Below are 20,851 nucleotides of genomic sequence, written 5' to 3'. Positions count from 1 at the left end.
TTGGAAAATTATGGTGGTGAGGGGGAGAGAGAGGGGGGGGGGGGGAGTCAACCTGGTCAACCCTCTTTAATTAGTTATATATATTGCCATTTTTAGGGTAATTAAATTTCTTAATCTAATAAGGAAGGTAATTAATATTAATAATTATGGTAATTCCTTAATTTATTTCCATATTAGGTAATTACAAAAGGGTGCTTCTAGAAATTTAGATAGAGGCATGACTCATGAGGGTAAAATTATATGTATTAACATGAAACTAAAGAGCAGTTACTTTTCTGTAACTGAATATTTAATGCTTTTACCAAAATTAGTTTCTAATTAAATGAATCTACATTAATACATAATTAATTTTGTTTTAATATATCTTTTTAAATTAAAGTATGTAATTAATTATTCTGTTCCATATATAATTTACTCAGTATATTATATATACATATATAGCTTATAATTAAGTAGCTACCTGCAAGAAAAGGGTCAAAATTAAGTGCCTTTTTCCACTTATAAGTTATTTAAATATAATTAGCCAATATATTATAATATATATTCTCTATCCCAAAAATGCTAAAGAGTTTTCCAAAATTTTCACTAATACCATATCCCTTAGTTCTATCTATATATATATATATACATACATACATATCTATATTTATAGATGCAAAATACATATTAATAGATTGTAAAACCCATAAGTTTGGTAGATATATATATACACACATAAATATCCCCATATATAGATATGTATATGTTATTATTATATATATATATATATGTTGTGAGAATTTGACTTCATTTTTTACTTCTTCCACTCCGCAACACGAGTGTAATAAATCTTGTCATAAAATGGAAAGGTACAAATATAGGATAGAACCTGGAAAATGATGGGGAAGGAAGTAGTAACAAAACAATATATACATATATATATATATATTGACAAACAAAACATTAATATCCTTTTAGGGTGAAAGAAATAATTCCTCTAGAATTTTCCCATTTAAGAATAATAACAATCATTAGTGTTTATTGAGTCTCACATCTTTATCATTTGATTATTAAAATATTTTTGAAATAAATTGTATTTTCATAAATATAATATTTATTTAGTGTGATGTATATAATATATACGAGTGTGTTTGAGTATTTTAATTGATGGGTCATGTTATATAAATCCATATCGAATATCCCAACCAAAAAATTATCTTTTATATATATATATATATATATATATATATATATTAATTACAAAAAAATGGACAACTAAACATATTTTTCAATTCAATGGAAGCATATATATATATATAAGCATATACATATATATGTATATGTACAAATTGAGAAACATAAAAAGTCAAAGATAATTCATTTAACTATCTTGACCATGAATAGAAATTAAATTTGTAATACTTTTTTTAGATTAATTTTCTTATGATTGTAATAGTAATGAAAGTCCCTGAAATATGTAAACATGTCAAATATGTGTGTGTGTGTGTGTGTGTATGTATATGTGTGTGTATATATATATACACACACACATATATCCATGATTAATGATGTATTGGAAGAAAGGAAATATGTGATTTGCTCATGAGCTTCAATTATATAAAGGATTTGCATATTTTAAATTCCTAAATAAGTTCATGTTAATCAAATTTTTGATACATTAATATCTCTTGGTTTCATATCAACTTTCTTTAATTTTAATTTTTATATTCTTGAAACAAATTTAGTGATATTCGATATATTAATCAATTAATTTTTGACATATTAATACACTATTGTAATAATATTTATTAGCTCAATGAAATCATTTCATGGCTTTTTATTTCTATTTTTGTTTAAAAAAAATTAATATAATAATTTATTATTATATTTTTGATAGTGTATTTTTCATAAATTTATATTTATATTATTACAATATATACACTTATCTATTTGCATGTAATATTAAAATAATTCTGAGAAATTTTTTAATCTAATTTTACGATTTATTTTAAAATTTTAAACATCACATGATACTTCATGATGATGATAATGTATGTTATTTTTTAATAAAATTATATCATCATAATGTAGTCTTAAAGTTATAATTATTTTAGTTTCATCATGTATATATATATATATATATATATATCACGAATCAGTAAAACAAAGAATGGTTAATATTACTAGTTAAAATTGGATGGTCGAATTGAAGTCTTGCTCTTAAAAACCCAAAAAAAGAGATTTGTCTACTTAAAATTTTGGCATCTGCTTAAATTTGTTAATACTTGAAGAAAACAAACAAAATTAGTTTCAAAAGAATAATTAATAAATGCGGATTCCAATAGAAACCGGTGGGTGGATGGCAAGTTAAACAAGATGTATAAGCGTCCATTTGTATGTAAAGGCTAGTATCTTTTTTACCACAATATCGGGCATGAACTCCATTTGTAATCTCCTAAACCCATCTTAAGCTCATACTATCAACATCCCTACCTTTGCTACCCTTTATATTACATAAAGTATTAATTCTGCTTAAACGTTTGAAAATTTTGGTTACAACCTGTTCTTATATACGATATACGAACGAACTATAAGTATTTGCCACAAAAACTATCACCAAGTTCAATCTAACTGAAAATATAAAGCTCCCAAAATTAAACTCAGCAAGGGCTAAATTCTCGAGTTGAGAGTAACTGCGAGCTAAATTTAACGTTTACCACAATTTTCCGCAACATTATCCCCCTTGTAACAGGAAGGATGGTAGTATAACATGACACAAATAATACATCAAAGCTCTAGATAAAATTGAATCAAATTGTTGATTAGTCTTGAGCTATAATTTGAACTCAAGGACAAGAAACTAAGTGTCATTCTATCTAAGAAACATTATGCTTCCCACCTTTAGAGTCGCCTGCTTCGAGTTTCGACAATCCCAGACATATAAACAGCTTCCTTGAAAATAAAATATAACAAAAGAACTTTTCGAAAAGTTAAAGAAATAAAAGAAAACAGAAATGAGAGAAAAGTGTTTGGAACAGAAGTGTTTCCAATCCCACTATCATGTACTTCAAAGTAAAGAACTTGAATCTTTCATGCCGATTAAAAGATCATATTACACAGAACATACACACCAATACTAGAAGAAATAGCATAGCTCACATAACATCTACTGTTGCTATGCCTGCTTGTTAACCTCCTAACAAAAAGAATATGAGATGGCTAATGCTTGACAAAATCAAAGACTGCTCAAGATTAAGGATTAAGTCCAAGCCCCGAGTGTTGTGGGGGCATATATAATCTCTTTTCACACTTGTATTAGTTCCTGTTATCGCTGCTTCCGGTTCCAACAAGAAACTTTTTAACCAACAAACGACAAAAAAGTGCCAGATTGTTACCAAAACCGCCATGAGAAAGCGCCTTTAAGGTCGGTATATTTGTCAGGGATCCTACTCCGCAGCTCGATCTACATCTGGAGGGTTCCTACTGTTTCCATCTGCTGGAATCAGGCCTTCCTCCTCTTCACCATAATTCGATGGATTTTTCCCGCCAGCAGTGCCACCATCAGGTGATCTCTTCCACTCCCTATAATTATCATGATTGTATGATCCTTTTTCCCTCCTTGCACCACCATGAGGTGATCGTGACCTTTCCCGACTTGGACTACGTGAATTCACACATATACGCTGGCGTTGAGGTGATCGACCACGCTTCATCATCATCTCATGAAAACTTCGTGCTGGGGATCGTGCTGCTGAAGCCTTGTCATACCTGTCAGGGCTGAAGCTGCGCTCTCGTGAGATCTTAGCACGGTCACCTCGACCTGATCCCCTGTCAGGGCTCCGACTACTACGAGCCCTATCATACCCATTATTATAACCACGCTCATACCTGTTAATCCATAAAACAGAATTCCCGATATTACTTTCCAGCATATAAGTGTAAACAGTTACAAGACATCACAAAAGGAATAGTAGTTCGATTTTAACATGAGCATTTAGTAATGAACTTTGATGAATTATGAATAACAATATGACGGTTACTTTTGTTCAAATTCTCTTCCCTGAGTATAAAAGTAAACTTCCTGCTCAAACACAAGTGGCCCAGATACCTGTCACGTGACTCACTGTCGTAGCCACGGCCTCCACCTCTTTCTTGCCGGCTAGAAGACGAAGAATAAGGCCCCCAGCGACCTCTACCACTATCCCTTCCACCATATCCTAAATCACTACGTCCACCACGGCCACCACTACTTGGGCCCCAACGACGAGGCCTGCCCATCCCACCACTCCGTGAGGCCATCTCGCGAATCTCTGGGGGAACTCTTTGGTTTGCCCCTTCCAAAACTTTGATAAGATCCGAAGCATACTTTGCATCCTGGTCACTGAAGAATGTGTAAGCCAGTCCAGTGGCACCAGCCCTTCCAGTTCTCCCGATCCTGTGAACATAATCTTCTACTCCAGTTGGAAAGTCATAGTTGATAACCATCCTGTAACACATTTTAGGAGAAGACAACAGTTAACTCGGTAATTGATTATAGAAAAGAAAATAGTAAAACCAACCTACAGATTGGGTTAGTCCTATTTCGAGCAATTCACAATCAAAGATGCAAGAGATAATAATTTTTAGTAATAAAGGCACAGATGCGATGAAAATGGCTAGATCCCAATTCTGAAAGTCCAAATGTCAATATCAGCTACGAACTTGCAATATGCAATCTAGGCTTGTCAATTAATTGAGAGTCCCTAAATTAACTCAACAACAAAATGAATGTGTGCGCAAACCAACATGCTTTAAACTAAACGAAAAGGAGATGCATAAATGCAACATTCTCCAACCTGATGTCTTTAATATCCAGTCCACGAGCAGCAACATCAGTTGCCACAAGCACTGGAGACCTCCCAGTGCGAAATTGACTCAACACATGATCCCTCTCACTCTGCGATTTGTCTCCATGAATAGCAGCAGCTCCAAAATGACGCACAAGGTTTCTGGCTAGTTGATCACACATCTTCTTGGTTGAACAGAAAATAATTATCTTGGAACCTGGTTCCTGAGAACGCAATATCTGCTCTAATCGTCGATGTTTTTCCAAAGGTGCCAAAACTTCAACACACTGAAACACAAAAAAAGATGAATTATCAAATACTTCAGATATAAACCATTCCAAAAGATAAATCATTGAAGACTCCAAGACGCATAGACAAGACACCAATAATCCATAATAAATGAGATTAAATAGACTGACCAAGGCCCCGAAAAGATTAGAAGAACGATATCCAAACCTGTGTGATAGACTTGTTCGCCACGAGCTCATCAACATTGCCAATATTAACCTGAACAGGATGAACAAGTAGATCTGCTGCTATTTTCCGAACTTCCTTTGGCCATGTAGCAGTGTACATGAGCGTTTGTCGCTTAGCAGGCACCTGCTTCACAATCTTCCGTATTTGAGGCTCAAAACCCATATCTAACATCCGATCAGCCTCATCTAGCACGAGGTAAGAAACTTGGTCTAGGCTGATTCTCCTCATCTCAAGAATGTCATTCAAACGGCCAGGAGTTGCAACCACGATATCTATTCCCCTTTCTATATCTCTAAGTTGAGGACCCTTGGGTGCACCTCCATACAAACACTTCAGTAAAGAAACATACAATAAGCTTAGTTAGTAACAAACCATGTCTTTTGCCTATTTTCACTAGCAGCCACAATAACTACAATGTTCTATCTCCATTTGAAATATTACAGGTTAGTGATGGATCTTCTTGAAACAAATTCATTGATTAGAAGTAGACAGTGAACATGACTTTAAATCACATGGAGAAATCTCAAACACGGACTTATTGCAAAGAAATAGAGTTTCCAAAAAATATTATACACTTGTTAACCAAATCAAGATTATACAAATATACTCAGATCACATTCATCTCCAAAGTAAACAGATATTTTTCTGGGCCATTCATGGACATAAATCAGTAAAGAAATCCAAGGAAACTAGTAAGAACGGAATGGAAAAACACCAACAGGTACTAACCAGTTCTCAACATATATACATGAACATGACATAGCGCACAAGATTTTTCTTTTCGAAATTAACATACCGCACAAGATATTCTTGATGACTTCCCGAACTTTACGGCCTCATCCAGTATTTGCGTTGCCAACTCCCTTGTTGGTGACAATACCAAAACAGTGGGACCCAATTGAGGATTATTGCGGCACCGTTTGAGATGTATGAAGCCTGGAATCAAGTAACCCAAAGTTTTCCCAGACCCTGTTTTAGCAATGGCCACTATATCTCTACTTTGCAATGCGATTGGCCATGACTGTGCTTGAATTGGAGTTGGGGCAGAGAATCCGGCACCATGTACCTGGAAAAGCAAAAATCCAGCAGCCCCTGTGAATAAGGTACCGGCTTGAAGATTTCTGATTGATTTTTTTGGAGGGCCTTTATAGAATGGCTTAGCCCAGAAGAAGCATCATCCCCCATTTGCAGACGGCCAATGCTTGCAGATGCAAGCTGGAGTGGGAGGAAGCCTCTTCTTGTGTTCGGACCGAGTAGCAGGTTGAAAATCACCATTGGCAGGCCCGGCCACGAACTTGGGTGATTCGTAAAGCCCTTTCAAAAATTGGTCCACCGTATAAGGGCGCTCCAAATTATTTGCAAGGCCCCATACAGAGGGCAGCACAGCGTACGACATTAGCTCCTCCCAGGAGCAAATATCGCACCTGCGACCAAAAAAAAGTGCAGTTGGCAAAAAATAAAATGAGTCTGAAAACTCAAGATTGGAGGTCCAGTAATCATATAACCTTGCACAAAAGAACACTAGTAATACATAGTTCAGATCATCTAAGAAATACCAAACAACAGTACTACATGGAGGGGAAGGGTAGGGTGAAAAAAGATGACAGCAAAGATATCCATACCTCTCTAAGAATCTCAGGTGGAAAACCAGTAGCTTCAAAAGACATGAAAGGCGGAGGCACCTGATCTCCCTGATAGAGTTCAGGAGCAAAGAAATGGTCAACAGCAAACAAGAAAGAAAAGGCAGAGGAGTACATATATTAGCAAGATTCAGAAAATAAGTGCAGGTATAACCACCCATATAGTCTGCTAAACATAGAGATGACCACATTGAAATTAAAAAATATCTAAAAGCAAGTGACTTATAGATGAAAATTCCAATACTATTGGGAAAATCTTATTTTACAGTTTTCAGTCAGTCAAAAAATGAAGAAGCAAAATTAGCATTACGTTCCTATATACACAAATAAAATTAGCATCCAAATTATCTACCCACATGAACCATAACTAACATCAAGCAAGGATGTGGAAACAAAAAAAGGGAAATTAGCATCAGAATTACCCATACATATACAACATTACTAAGCACAAAAAACAATACACGCTAAAGCAATGCATTCATAGCCTTTATACTCACAGTAATAGTTATTTCATGCCGAGAACGATAAGCCTCTGTGGACAAACCAGTCCCTGCAGTTGATGGACCATTTCCTCTAGCAGAGGATCCTCCATGTGCAACATTTGCTAAACCATTCGGGATATCATGAGAATGAAATGATCCAACCCTCTGTTTAAGAAATACATTCACAATATTAGCTCCACAGCAGATCAGACACAAAGCATACACACACACACACACAATTCGAGAACTCAACCATTGCACCAACATATCTAGAACAAATAAGGTCAAGCTGGTATTTTTGGGAAATTCGCAGTTTATTTGATGATTGGTAAAATGCTAGCCAACTGAACACAAGACAAGAATATTAGATCTCAAACAGCTAGCTTTAACCTAACGACACCAAACGTCTTGCAACCGAATCCCAGATATTCAAATAAAAACTAGAATAAAACAGAGGCAGACCTGATACGAACTGAAGAACTTTCTACACCAAATTAAGTAGAATAAAAGGGTTGGACACTTCAAACCACAAACAAACATCAAAAATGACAATTCAGAATGCAAAATAGCAGATAAAATCAAATACCTGATTTAACCTCAACCCTCCTTCCATCTTGGATCCACCATTGCTGCCTCTTCCATACCTATCATCCTCCCTGCCGGGCTGTCCATGCGAAGGTTGTTGAACTTGCAGTGAAGAACTAATAGGTGCAAAAGAAGACTTGGGAGGAGGAGCTGAGCTTTGAGGCCTTTCATACTGAGTGACGTTGGTCTCTGGATTCCAGAAGTAAAGGTATCCAGTTCTACCATCAACCAGACCTCTCCATGGCTTGGGGAGAGTGGGATCCTCAGGTGCATATCGGGGACCACTAGAAGGGACAGTTGCAGTGGCAGCCATTAAAAGGGACCAGTAAAACTAATCTTGCAACCACAAAATTCTTTTACTGGAGCAAAAATGGAAACTAACAATAGTCCTCTGCAATTAACAGTGAAGATATTGTAAGATGCAACACATAGTTATCACCACAATTCCTGATACAGCCATGGCATGCTCAAGACACAACCATGCAAAATCAAGAATCAACATCATCAGTAAAATTTCGATAAAAGAAATCAAATGCATAGTAATACTTAAGAAGACCACCATTTTGAAACTAGAACAGGAAAGTACATAACTACATAACTCTAATGAATATATATTTTACAATACCCTAGGAGTCACCCTCTTTTTTACTCTTGAAGACTAGAAAACATTTCTTCCTAGAGCAATTTTCAGCCAAAAAGATCTTTCAATTCATCTATGGTTTGATTATCTATGGCATCAATGCACCAACAAATTCAGAGAGCATCCTATAATTATTTATTAAACAACATTTAATTACATTCAACAAACTTATATATCAGACTCAAATCCAACCAGCATATTAACAAACACGAATCCATTACCCGCTCCATAAGAAAAGAAAAAAAGAATCTACTCTGGAAAGGACATTTGTACTCAAGAAAAGACAAATTCAGATCATCCTAATAGCTATTTATTAAATAAAGGATAATAAAAACTAGGATCAACTCAAATCCGACCAGTAAGTTAACAAATACGAATCAATTACCCGCTCCATAAAAAAAAAAAAAGAAAAAAAAGAATCTACTCCGGCATAGAAACTTATATATTAAACGACAAATTATATATCAGAAAAGATAAATTCTGAGCATCCTAATAACAATTTATTAAATAAAGGATACTAAAAACTAGAATCAACATTTAATTACATTCAATAAACTTATTTATCACACTCAAATTCGACCAGTAAGTTACCAATGCTAGTCCATTATCCGCTCCATAGAAAAAAGAAAAAAGAATCTACTCTCAGAAAAGACATTCGCACTCCATCGTAGAAAAAAAGAGCATAGAACGAAAAACAACCCTAACCTATTCCGTCAGGCTTCCAACAATATTACAGACCCAAACCCCGGCTTTATCCGCATCCTAATTTTTGTCAAAATTGACAAAATCTCCCCAGACAAGCCCTAAAAATTTATTTAAAAAAAAAAAGGAAATCGCAGCAAACCTTTTGTTCTCCTCTTACAACAGAAAATCCACTACGCAACACATTTTCTGCTCCATTTACACTTTCTCACACACCAACCAGTCACAATTAAAGAGATATTTTTGCAACATACATAAATAGAAAGCAGAAACACACTTAGTTCCAGAAAAAAGGCCGATCATCCCACAGAACCTAGAAAAAGAGATTCAGATCTGAGGAAAAAAATGAATTGCTAAAAACGATCTACCTGACGGAGCCGTTTTACGTGAAAGATAAACGTGATGCGAAAAACGCTTGTAAGGAATGAAATCTCCTCTCTCTCTCTCTGCGTTCTCTCGATGTTTCTAATTATTGCTTTAATAACCCTTACTCCGAGAGAGAGGAATACGCTCAAAGAGAAAGAAGAAGCGTACAGAGAGAGAGAGAAATCGAAGAGGGAGATGGAACGAGGGAGCCCGGATACTTATAGGAACCACACGTATAAAGTTAGGTGAGGGCGGTGATTTAGACGCTTAACCGTAGTATGTACGCAGTTACTGTTTCCATTTTGACTATAGTTGCCAATTTGTATTTCTACGATTTATTTTAAAACACAATTACTTTTAAAAAAAAAATAGAAAATAATGTCCTAAAAAATTCTAATAAAATTATTTTTTAATAATAGAAACTATTCTTTTAAAAATTGTAATAAAATTAAAACAATATATTTTTAAGTTTTTTTAGAGGAATGAATTTATCAAATTAATAAATACTCGTGGTCGGAAAAAAAAATATTCATGAAATTCATTACAAATAATTAAACTGAAATTATGTTTAAAATAAAAAATATTAATTTGTAAAATTTATTTTTAAAAAAATTATAATTATTTTGAATAAATCAATCTTAATTCATGAATTTATACTATTTCATCCTCCAACTATAGTTCATATATAATTCATGTACAATTCACTAGATCTGACTAACTAACAATCCTACTTCATTTACGTTCTTAACAGTCCATCTTTGTTTTAGTAGTCGTTTAGTGACATATTTCGATCCTCTTTCCATTACTTGGAAAAATGAGTCACCAGTTCAGATACAAGACATTATCATTATCATCTATATAATTAGACATCTAACCCGTAATTGCAATGACCCAATTGCAAGAGCGAAGCTCTCTCAACTAAATTATATCCAACCGAGCCAAGTAGAGGAATTATAACCGAGAAGACAACATATTCTAACTACTCTAGTTAAAAGAATCCATGGGCTACTTGATTCCTGTCTTAACTTTAAAAAATATACCCATCATAAAATGCTTCTTCTGCTATTTCATAAGTAAATGAGTGTACTCTCCCACATGAATAACACAAAGAAAATTCATTTGCTGCAGCATAACTATAACTATAATGTATTTAAAGATAAGAAAGAAGAAAATTCATGTCCTAAAGTCACACTGTTTTTGAAGTCAAGGCTTTCAATTGTAACTTCAATTATGACCGTAAGGAAAACATGATCTAACAACTCTAACAGGTAGAATATAAAATAGAATAAATTAACTTGATAAAGGAGGGTGACCAAAATAAATGAATGAAGTAACAACTCTCCGGAAAAATTGAACGGAGTTGCTAAAAATGAACTACTCTAATTTGTTGATATAAACTCCTATACGCAAAATTATTGATGCCTTGCCGATATACGTTTCACCAAGTCAAGAATACGAAAATAATCATAAAAGAGGGATGAGTGTTCACCCTCGAGTCCATCTCTCGTATGCCTATTGCTACCGGCCAAATTATTACAAGGACTTCCCCCAACAACTAGATCGAATCCTCCAAACGAGCTCATGAACTGCTCCAGCTGCTCGCCATTCAATTCTTGGACATCCGTAAGGTCAATCAAGTTCCCTTTCTGGTTTGTTTGTTCCCACCAGCACCTTACGATCCCTCTATTGACTTCTGAAATTTCAACTGAGACCACATTCTTCAGTCGGATACCAAGGCGATGGAGGGCCACTTCTGCACCACCAATGCCAGAAAAGAGGGAGAGCATGTTGATCCCTTCCGGGAACATTTCTTTCAGAACTGAAAGATGGTAAGCTACTGTGTCAACCTGAAATATATTAATTCTTTAAAGTTGCAACATACAGAACCAGTAATATTTCAGGAGAAATAAAGGATGGTTAAAATAAGCAAATAAATTCACGAGCACATTCAGAATAATATACCTGGAATGAGTTACCAAGTGACTTGTATCTATCAGTCCTGCTAATTCCGCCACCCCTGGTGTGATTCTTTGGGAAGCCCAAGAGCATTTCTATTTCATCAGGCTCAAGTGGAGCAACCTTGTTTCTTCCAACCCAAACCAGATTCCACTTCTTACATTGATCAATGACAAATTTTTGTACACTCAATGGTGGTTCACCATCATGGTCTTCCAGAGCCTTGCGGATCCTCTCTGTCAGTTTTGCGCTGGCAATACATGTCTGTAAGCAGTTGAGTTTTGTTCTTGGATCCCATGAAGGCCACCACCTCTTCGTCAAGGGAAGAGCTTCATGTATTGTGTTTGGGGGAAGCGGAACAAGAGGATATCTGTTATGTATTGGTAGATTATGAACATATCCCCGCTTCCTTGCGGCAGCACAAAAGTATTTCGAATCAACAAACTCTGGTTCCACATCATATAAGAACCGCGAAATAGTGTCCCAAACTCCTTTAGGAGTAAGTGCCACATTCTCATAATAGAAGTAAGGAGGTCCAACAGCTGCTTCTGGCAATGTTCTATGTATTACAAGACCTGGTTCAGTAGGAACTCCAAAACCTATCATTGGATTTGGGAGGCGAATTGGCTCGTCATCTCCATTTAAAGGCTCTTTTGGAGTAGTTTTTCTCTTCTTGTGTTTAGCATATTCATTGTAGAACTGCTTAGGCTTTGGCTGCATCATGAACAAATGGAAGCAAGCTAAAACTCACCTCTACCAAGATATGGAACAAGATAGAAGTGGAGAAAACAAGGAAACAAACTATTCCACAAGACTGTCTGCTAAGTTTGTTGAGTTCTGAAAAAATGGCCAAAAGATCACCTTATCTTCAGCGATTAGAGCATCAGCTGCCTTTGACATTTGAGCAGCACATATAAAGTCTGTCAGGTCAGCAATTGTAGAATCCGGACCTGCAATATGCAAATGGAAAGGTGTGAATATGAAAATAGAAACAGGTGACTGCATCTAAATTGCACAAAAAAGAATCATATTAGGTTTCTATGAACTGAATATAGAATGAAAATGCCACCACTCTGTACATTGATGCTATCACTGCAACAATATATAGGCCACTCTGCTACCTCCTACCAGAGGAAAGGATAACTAACACAAAAATATTGAAGAATGGGAAGGTGTTGGGGATCCTAAAACTTCTGAAAATCGTTCCATTTGCCAAGGTGCACCAAGAGGGAAAAAGGAGTATGGAGTTCCGAATTAGTTACTCCTAATTTTTGGGTCTACGCGTCCAGGTGTTTCATATGTGTTTATTTGTGGCAGCATTTTTGGAATCAATTCTGTCAAGTGTAATGTAGAAATATGAGAAAATATCATAAAATCATCAAGAAGATAGAAGAACACAAACCACATCTTTCTATGGCTATTTCAGCCTCATCCATGGTGTACCCCATTTTCACTAAGCCTATTAATCTATTATCCGCATCAGGTGCATAATTTGGATCCTGAAAAGAGAATAAAATTGCCAAATTATAAGCATCCACAGTTAAATTTTAATTCTCTTTGTTCATCGTCATAAAGGCACAATAAGCCTGCACCAGGTACCACAGCTATGAAGTAAACCAAACACAACATACAATAAACTCAAGATAACCTGCGTTGTCATATTCATCTGTACAACAAAAAAGTTAACCAATGTACAACAATCCATAGACTTATAGTACATGGAAAAGTATTCCATAAATATTTAACTACCTCGTCATCTGAGAAGCTATCTACATCGGAAAATCCATCCAAAAAGCTCCCTTCATTTTCTGAAGAGCAGTTATCAGAAACAAAATTTCGCTTTGCTGGAGGAGATTGCTCAATGGCCTACAAGAAAATTAATCGGAACATACATGCATGGTCAGACAGCCTCCTACTGCTGTACAAATAATTTTTTCATCAAAAACAATTCATGGAACTAGAAAAAATAGAGATCTAAATGCTTGGCAATCTATCTTCTTAAAAAGCAAGCAAACTTTGTAGGCATGCAATAACACTAAACTTCAAATACCCTTGCATGCATAGAAAAAGAATAAGTTCCACTTTTCAAAGTGAAAATATTCATAGGAGGTTCAGTTTTTTTTAAAATCAAACAATTGAGTGAGTGTATCCATCCATAAGTCTGGGCTTGAAGCTAGGAACTATTATAATAATGGTACATTATTATAAAAATTTGAACTCTTTTTGGTATATAATATTTTTCTAGTTTGAATTTCCTAGATTCATATATGTTTATAACATACATGTTTGGTATGTCTATTTGTTGTACATAAGTCTAGATAAAAATAGTTTTTAATTCTTTTCAAACCCATACCATATTTTTCAAATATTGTTTTCATTTTCATCTACCACGTATTTTTATACATGAACATATGTTAATATAGAAAAAAAAAACTAAAAAAATTTTGATGTACTAAAGGAATCCTTGTTCTCCCTTCTCCTTTCATATATTTCCATTTTTATTTCACTTTCAGGCATCCAAGGAGGATGGAGCTCAGGAGCTGGAGGTTTGTGGAAGGACAGGAAGAGAGTGGCTAATTATGTATAATCTGAGCTTAATCAGTACGAGCGGTAATATTTCTTATTGTATAAATGTAGATGCTGGACTAAAATAAAGCTAAGCAAATTTACCCAAAAAGAAGTTTGAGTTTCTTTCCTAAAATTTTCTCTTAATGAGCCATGTCTGAGAGATCAAAGGGTTCTCTCTTGATGAGAGCAAACCCTCCTCTCAACAAAACCATAACAACTAAATTAGTTCAATGTTAAATTTAATTTTAGTTTTCGAGCGAACAACACTAAAATAATAAAAGAAAAGGTAAATTACATGGAGATCTTTAAGGTTTGGGTATAATTATAATTAGATACCTAATTTTTAAAAGATAATAATTTAGTCCTTTTATTGAAAAAATATATCTATCAATTAAGTTTAGTTTCTTAATGTTAAATTGTCTAATAACAAAGAACAACATAATCAGTGATTATACTTAAACAAAAAAATTCATGGTTTTAACTTATGTGGTAAAGCAGCAATAGAAGTAAAGACGAACACAGAATGTGAGCAAAAACCTATTTTAGATTTTGTTTTCAGAACTTTTACAGAAGTAAAAAGATAAAAGGACTATGTAATTATTTTTAAAAATTTGAGAACCTAGTTGTAATTATACACAGACCTTAAGATGTCTTCTATGTAATTTGCCCTAAAAAAAACCACGATTATAGTAGTATATTATATCTATGCATACAGGAGGGTACAAATTAGAATCACTAAGCAAATATAAATAGCAAATAAGATAACTATCACAAGAAATATTATGTTAATCTCAGACTTCCACAAGAAACTGCCTTATTTTTTGGATAGGAGCAGGGAGAGATGGGGACTCAAAGTTAGATAGGTATCCAAATTAAAAGATGCACCCACCACTAAGCTCAACATGCAGGTATGCAAGCAACTAGTCTATACCACGATGTGAGGTCAAAACCAACATCATAAACTTTTATGTGCCTCAAAACTAAATTCGATATCAATTCAGTTCTAATGACCAATTTTGTTCGTTCCTATTATATTCCCTTCATATTAATTGATCTCAACTACTTTATAAGCAGTCCTTGATCATAATTTTCACTTGATTCCAATTGACTGAACCGATTTCTATATTATATGCCATGATGGATTCCTATTCCTACTTGCCTTGGTAAGGAATCATAATTCTAAGTTGGTAAGGAATCATCAACTTTTTTTTCTGAGAGACATTCCAATGACTCCTTTTATTAGAGAGAAAAAGAAAAAAAAGTTGATGGGAATAAGATAAAGGTTGGATGGGGAACTGTATTTTGTACATTCATTTCAACCTACATGGATTTATGATTCCTTACCAAGGCAAGTAACGATTATGATGGGACAATTGAGAGGCTGAAAGCTTGTCTAGTGACCAAAAGCTACACTCAAATCCCAGGTAACGATTATGCTGAGACTTTCTCTCCGGTAGCTAAACTCACCTCAATTCAAGTTCTCTTATCTCTTGCAGCCAACCGGAACTGGCCCTTGCACTAATTGGATGTGAAGAAAGCCTTCCTCCCTCAAACCTCACTGAAGATGGCGTCGGGGTAGGAAGGGGCAACCTCCCGGCAATGACTCCTTTTATTAGAGAGAAAAAGAAAAAAAAGAGTGCAAAAATAGAAGAGGGGAATCCTCTAAACTAAAGAGAGAAATTTTCTTTAAAAAAGAGAGAAAACAAGAACCCGTACACAATCCCTGACCAATCTCTTCGCAAAATAGCCAAAGAAATATTCCTATAATGTATCTCATTCTTATTATATTCCTATTCTATGCCATAAAATTAGCATTTTGAACCAAATGTAACCTAAATTCAAAAGCTCTTTTGTTGAAGAACATAATTCATTAATTCCAGTAGACACTCAAGGAATTAGGACCACCAATTACTACCTATAGTGAGATAAACCAGTGATATGCAAGACTTTTAAAGAAATAAAACTAGTAATATATGTTTGATTTCATGTTGTTCACACACAAAATCATTGACATTTTATCATATTAGATATGAATGGACCCTTCAACTATCCAATTCATGAGATCCCAAAGGAACAGACAAGTGACCAAAGAAGACAGGACTAAAAAAGGAGACTTGAACTTACAGAATATGTTAAGAGTGTTTCCAATATTGAATCCGTATTTCCTTCCCCTGAATTTTCATCAAATCAAGGTTACAGATTATCCATCAAATGGTAATGCACAGTGCTTGGGAAAACCAAGAAAAAGCCTCTACCATTTTCCTGAATTGCTTTGACAACCACTTTTTCTGGGAAGCCCATCCCAACAAAATGATCAATCAACTTTGAGTTGGAAGATTCCTCAATTGAGCTTGTCTTTACAAGAAAAGAAATTAAGTATCAGCATTGAAGTAGATAAAAAAGTTCCAATCTGTATCAAGAAGTTAATGGATGAAAATTTCATGCATAGAAAAGGGATGTTTCTAAAGTGGATTACTGAAAGCATCAAGTTATTAGCAAAAAATGAGCATCTTGGTGCAGGATAAAAGCCAACTAACCGAGTAGTTGAGAAGAGTTTCAAGTACCAAATCTGAGTTACTGTCTCCTGCATGATTATTGAGGGTGTAAAAGGTGAAGCCTTCAAGGGAAAAGATTACTCCTGAACAAAGGAATAGAAAAGGCTTTACCAATTTCCTGGATTACTTTGGCAACCATTTCTTCAGAAAATCCCATTCCTACAAAGTAATGAATCCCCTTGGGGCTGGAAGAACTTGCTGAAGAGCTAGCCTATTCAATCACAAGGAAGAAACGTTAGTTATAAGAATATGTTTGGTATGGACCAATAAGAAACAAAAAATTAAATTTTTGGATGCCAATAACAAATCAATCTTGCTCTTTGCAAGTATCTCGATGAAGTAGCTAATAAGAGTAGATAAAAGGGCCTACTTTCTGCCCGATAATCTAGGAGAAGCAAATATGCATATTGCCATTACAGAAAAAGAATCCGGTTAGCCTTGAAGGAAAAAGTGTTGTCAGCAAGCTTTTCCAAAAGCATCTTAATGAAAACTGACACTTCACTATAAGTCACTAAACTACAGAAGCAGTAAATGAAATACATTTTTTTATATATACTCAGTTAGACCAGCTCTTAAACAGTTTTTACTCACCACTGATCAACTAATAATGCCCACCAAATGCATTAAAGTGTGATTTCATATTTTTCTAAAATCATAACAAAATTTCATCAATCTAGTAATAGCACACAGATTTAAAATGAATATGAACCTCTGCTGAGCCTGCCATTGCCTCTCCAGCAGGACGTGCAGGACTTGAACAGGCAGAAAATGAAAAGTTCTCAATTTCCAGCTCATCATCAGAGACCCATTCAAAATTATCAACCACTCCTCGAGAAGTGTTGCCATCCTGTACAAGTTATATGAAAGCTTGATAAAAAATTAATGATACATGTGAAAAGAATTGAAGAATAATAAAGGTTTCTTATTTTCTGTCTTAATCCAAACTACCAGTGGTTTACTTAGCATGGAACTTTGTCGAAGATCAAAAAGAATGAAGCCAAGATGAAGTAAACATTTAAGGCAAGAATACAAACTCAAACTTACCATTCCCTTAAGCTAGATTATGGCCCCAAGTTAACTTCAAGCTGCCAAAAAAACAAGGACAAGCTAAGTGCCTAACAAAACAAATTAATGACTTGAGCCATAAATTTGGGATATGTAAAGTAAAGTTAAAGATGCTAGAAAAAGGGAAGCACAGTCTGCATGCACAAGAATACATTCAGGCACGTAATTCTAGAGATAATATACCTTTGACAAAAATTATAACTAAATAATCCAATGCACCATGTCCACATCTTGTACAAGATTTTAACGCAGTAATTTGGCTCCCACAAAGGACACTCAGGTGAAAAGAGAAATCACGATGACTAAATAATTGAAGAATATATGGCCACATATCTTGCATCTCATCCACTAATAGCCACTCTATGTGCTCCTTAGAAAACCAACCAAATTTTCAAATCATAGTCATGTGTGCCTTTTTGAATCATCTATGATAATGCACACACAAAAGAATTTTGACGTGAGTCTTTAGAATCTAAACTCAAAATGGGTAAGCATTGAGGGAAGAAGGAATACTGTTAAATACAACAGGTAACCACGTTCAAGTTACTACTGTTCCTTTTTACTAATTTTTTTATGAACCTTCGATGGATGATTTTGCATTCGTGCAATCCAGTGCAGTAATCAATTAGATATGTGCAAGGGAAATATCACCAGAACAACAACTAAATCCTCGTTGTATAGAAGTTATTTCAAGTAAAAGAAGGTTGAAGGTGAAATGAATTATTCAATTGAATAATCAATGCCCACAAAATATTCACAAATCTTCTTTTTTTCTTTCCGGAGAAGAAGAAGAAGACAGGAAAAAATTTTACCAAGCACCAATGAAGTGCCACCCATTTACGAAAGAATGGGTTACAAGCTAGCCAAATATCACTAATGTCGTAAGAAATCTCCTCTCTAGAAACAGTGACCCTTGAACAAAAAACAGAGGGTCAACCAATCACATATATCTCTACACATACACCTCCCATAACCCGTTAATTATACATTTCAACCTGAACCATCCGAGGTGAGTTGCCCATCTCTATCCTTCTGTACGAGGATGAATTCATGGGGAGGTAATGTAAGGATCCAAATTTAATAATTACTAGAATTTCTTAATTAGTTGGTTGTTTATTTAGATTACTTAAAATTAGCACAACATTAGTTTTACTTAGGCTGTTTAATGAAATATCATAACCTATAAACATGCAGTTTATAATTGTTTGTCATCCAAGAAAACAAGAATGAAATTTAAATTTCTTCATGCAATTTTTCTATAACTTATTCTTCCTTCTTCAAATCTTTTCTTCTTGCTCTAATTTTTCTCAAATTAGAATCTAGGATCCTGACATATTCCTCTCAATCCTCCCTCTCTTCCTCTTTTACTCGTTTTCCCCTTCTCTGAATAGCTTTTCTAACTGCAGATACAACTTTTGCACCTACAAGAAACGTCTGATTCTTAACCCCAATTGTTTGCTTACGGAAAAAACTTCTGAAATCAAACTTGTTTTTGTTTCAGAAAAAACAATAACAGAATCTTCTCCTTGGTCTACAACCCACTTTCTCGCCAAATAAACAGAACAACACCAAAGAAAACGCAACAAGCCAAGACAAAATCCTCCATTAAAGAAATAAATTCCATTTCAATAAGTAATTGAAAACATATTAAACACGGCAACTATGGCCTGCACACTCAAACAACGCTCACCTCTCCGTGGCTGAAAATGGAAACAAAATCAGCGATGTTCTTCTACCTGTATTGAAAATAACAAATCAATAATGTACTTAAAAATCCATCATCGAAAGAGAAATGAAGACTTTCCCGTACCGTTCAAGAAAAAAGCAGTTCCCGAAACCAACACGACGAGGTAACGGCAACGCTGCGCCAAACGACGGTCAAAGAAAAAGGAAATTCTGCAGGTGAAAACGATATAGGAAAGCTACATGCAGAGAAACATTTACAGATGAAGAGACTCCTTCTGGTAAGAGTGTAAAAACCTCGTGAGTCGTAACTGCGTAGAGAGAGGGAGAGAGAGAGAGAATGGGGAGGGAAGAAGTTGAAAAGACCCGTTTGGTGGGGAATAAGAATTTCGCTCTTTCGATTAAATCAAAGATTTTTACTTTTATGTAATTCTTTTTTTCATAATGAATAATTTATTGTTAAAATATTTAATAATTTATTATTTCAATTTTTTCTCCAAATAAATAATAACAATTTTTTAATAAACTCTTGCACTAATTTTTGACAAGTAAATTGCAAAATTTTAATTGGGACGACTTATAATATATTTTAAATAAATAACTTATAATATATTAAATTTAAATAGTTGCTATTATTTAATAAATTTATTTTTAATTCAATATTGAAAAATACATTTATTTTTGGTAACAAAAAAAATTTATTTTTTAAAAAGTTAAGAAATATTTATATTGTCTATATATCTAGTAAGTAATTAAAAACTATTAATAATTTTTATTTGCTTTCATTGAAAGTAAATTTTATTACCTTAATAACTATTTGATTGTTTTCGAAATCAATTAAATCTTTTTTTACAATTAAGAATTTAAAAATTTCATGAAATTTAAATACAAAATATAAATATTTTATCAAAATAATATAATTTCATGAACTTTTAAACATAAATTTATATTCATACATTTCATAGCTTATTACAAGAAGTTGAGATTGCATTTGGGTATGAAATGTATTTAGTACTAAAGTATGAAATCTAGTAATATAATTTTATGAAATTATTTTTTTCATAAATATATATCTTATATAGCTTTCTTTATCCGAGTAAAAACCAAACTTTAATATTTTTCTTCAAGAAAAACTTCTAATATTGTTTTTCAATTAATTAATGTTTAAATGTAATATATTGAAATAAAATGACTTAATTAAATAAATTAACAATAATTAATTAAAAAGAGTTAGTAAATTTAATAATATATAAATTTTGATAATTTAATTTCGAATCGAGTTATTATAAATTTTTTCTTTCTAACCAAACATACCCTTATTATTTTT

At 34.0% G+C, this 20,851-nt stretch overlaps 2 protein-coding genes across 3 annotated transcripts; both read right to left on the bottom strand.

Annotated features, from left to right (window-relative positions):
* Nucleotides 1-2,994: 2,994 nt before the first annotated feature.
* On the bottom strand, nt 2,995-9,901 carry LOC110822380 (DEAD box RNA helicase family protein). The gene is made up of 9 exons (XM_022052489.2): nt 9,700-9,901; nt 7,991-8,380; nt 7,420-7,569; nt 6,905-6,973; nt 6,079-6,348; nt 5,262-5,612; nt 4,815-5,092; nt 4,088-4,465; nt 2,995-3,867 (listed from the first exon to the last, which is right to left on the bottom strand). The coding sequence occupies exons 2-9, from the start codon at nt 8,300-8,302 to the stop codon at nt 3,426-3,428; spliced, it is 2,250 nt and encodes a 749-aa protein (XP_021908181.1). The 5' UTR covers nt 8,303-8,380; nt 9,700-9,901; the 3' UTR covers nt 2,995-3,425.
* A 1,065-nt stretch (nt 9,902-10,966) lies between these two features.
* On the bottom strand, nt 10,967-19,907 carry DRM2 (domains rearranged methyltransferase 2). 2 transcript variants are annotated; one of them, XM_022052500.2, is made up of 13 exons: nt 19,652-19,907; nt 19,532-19,577; nt 17,821-17,861; nt 17,486-17,623; nt 16,888-16,987; nt 16,759-16,805; nt 16,477-16,576; nt 16,346-16,392; nt 13,403-13,519; nt 13,056-13,152; nt 12,515-12,603; nt 11,660-12,367; nt 10,967-11,544 (listed from the first exon to the last, which is right to left on the bottom strand). In XM_022052500.2, exons 3-13 carry the CDS (start codon nt 17,821-17,823, stop codon nt 11,110-11,112), a joined length of 1,881 nt encoding a protein of 626 aa, XP_021908192.1. In that variant the 5' UTR covers nt 17,824-17,861; nt 19,532-19,577; nt 19,652-19,907; the 3' UTR covers nt 10,967-11,109. The 2 variants fall into 2 exon arrangements, with proteins under 2 accessions (XP_021908192.1, XP_088070019.1); XM_088213893.1 differs by having other exon boundaries at nt 11,175-11,516.
* Nucleotides 19,908-20,851: the final 944 nt, after the last annotated feature.

Source organism: Carica papaya, chromosome 1 (genome assembly GCF_054855325.1).
Source record: "Carica papaya isolate Zhongbai chromosome 1, ASM5485532v1, whole genome shotgun sequence".
NCBI classification, from domain to species: Eukaryota; Viridiplantae; Streptophyta; class Magnoliopsida; order Brassicales; family Caricaceae; genus Carica; species Carica papaya.
This window is presented reverse-complemented; position numbering and strand designations above follow the sequence as displayed.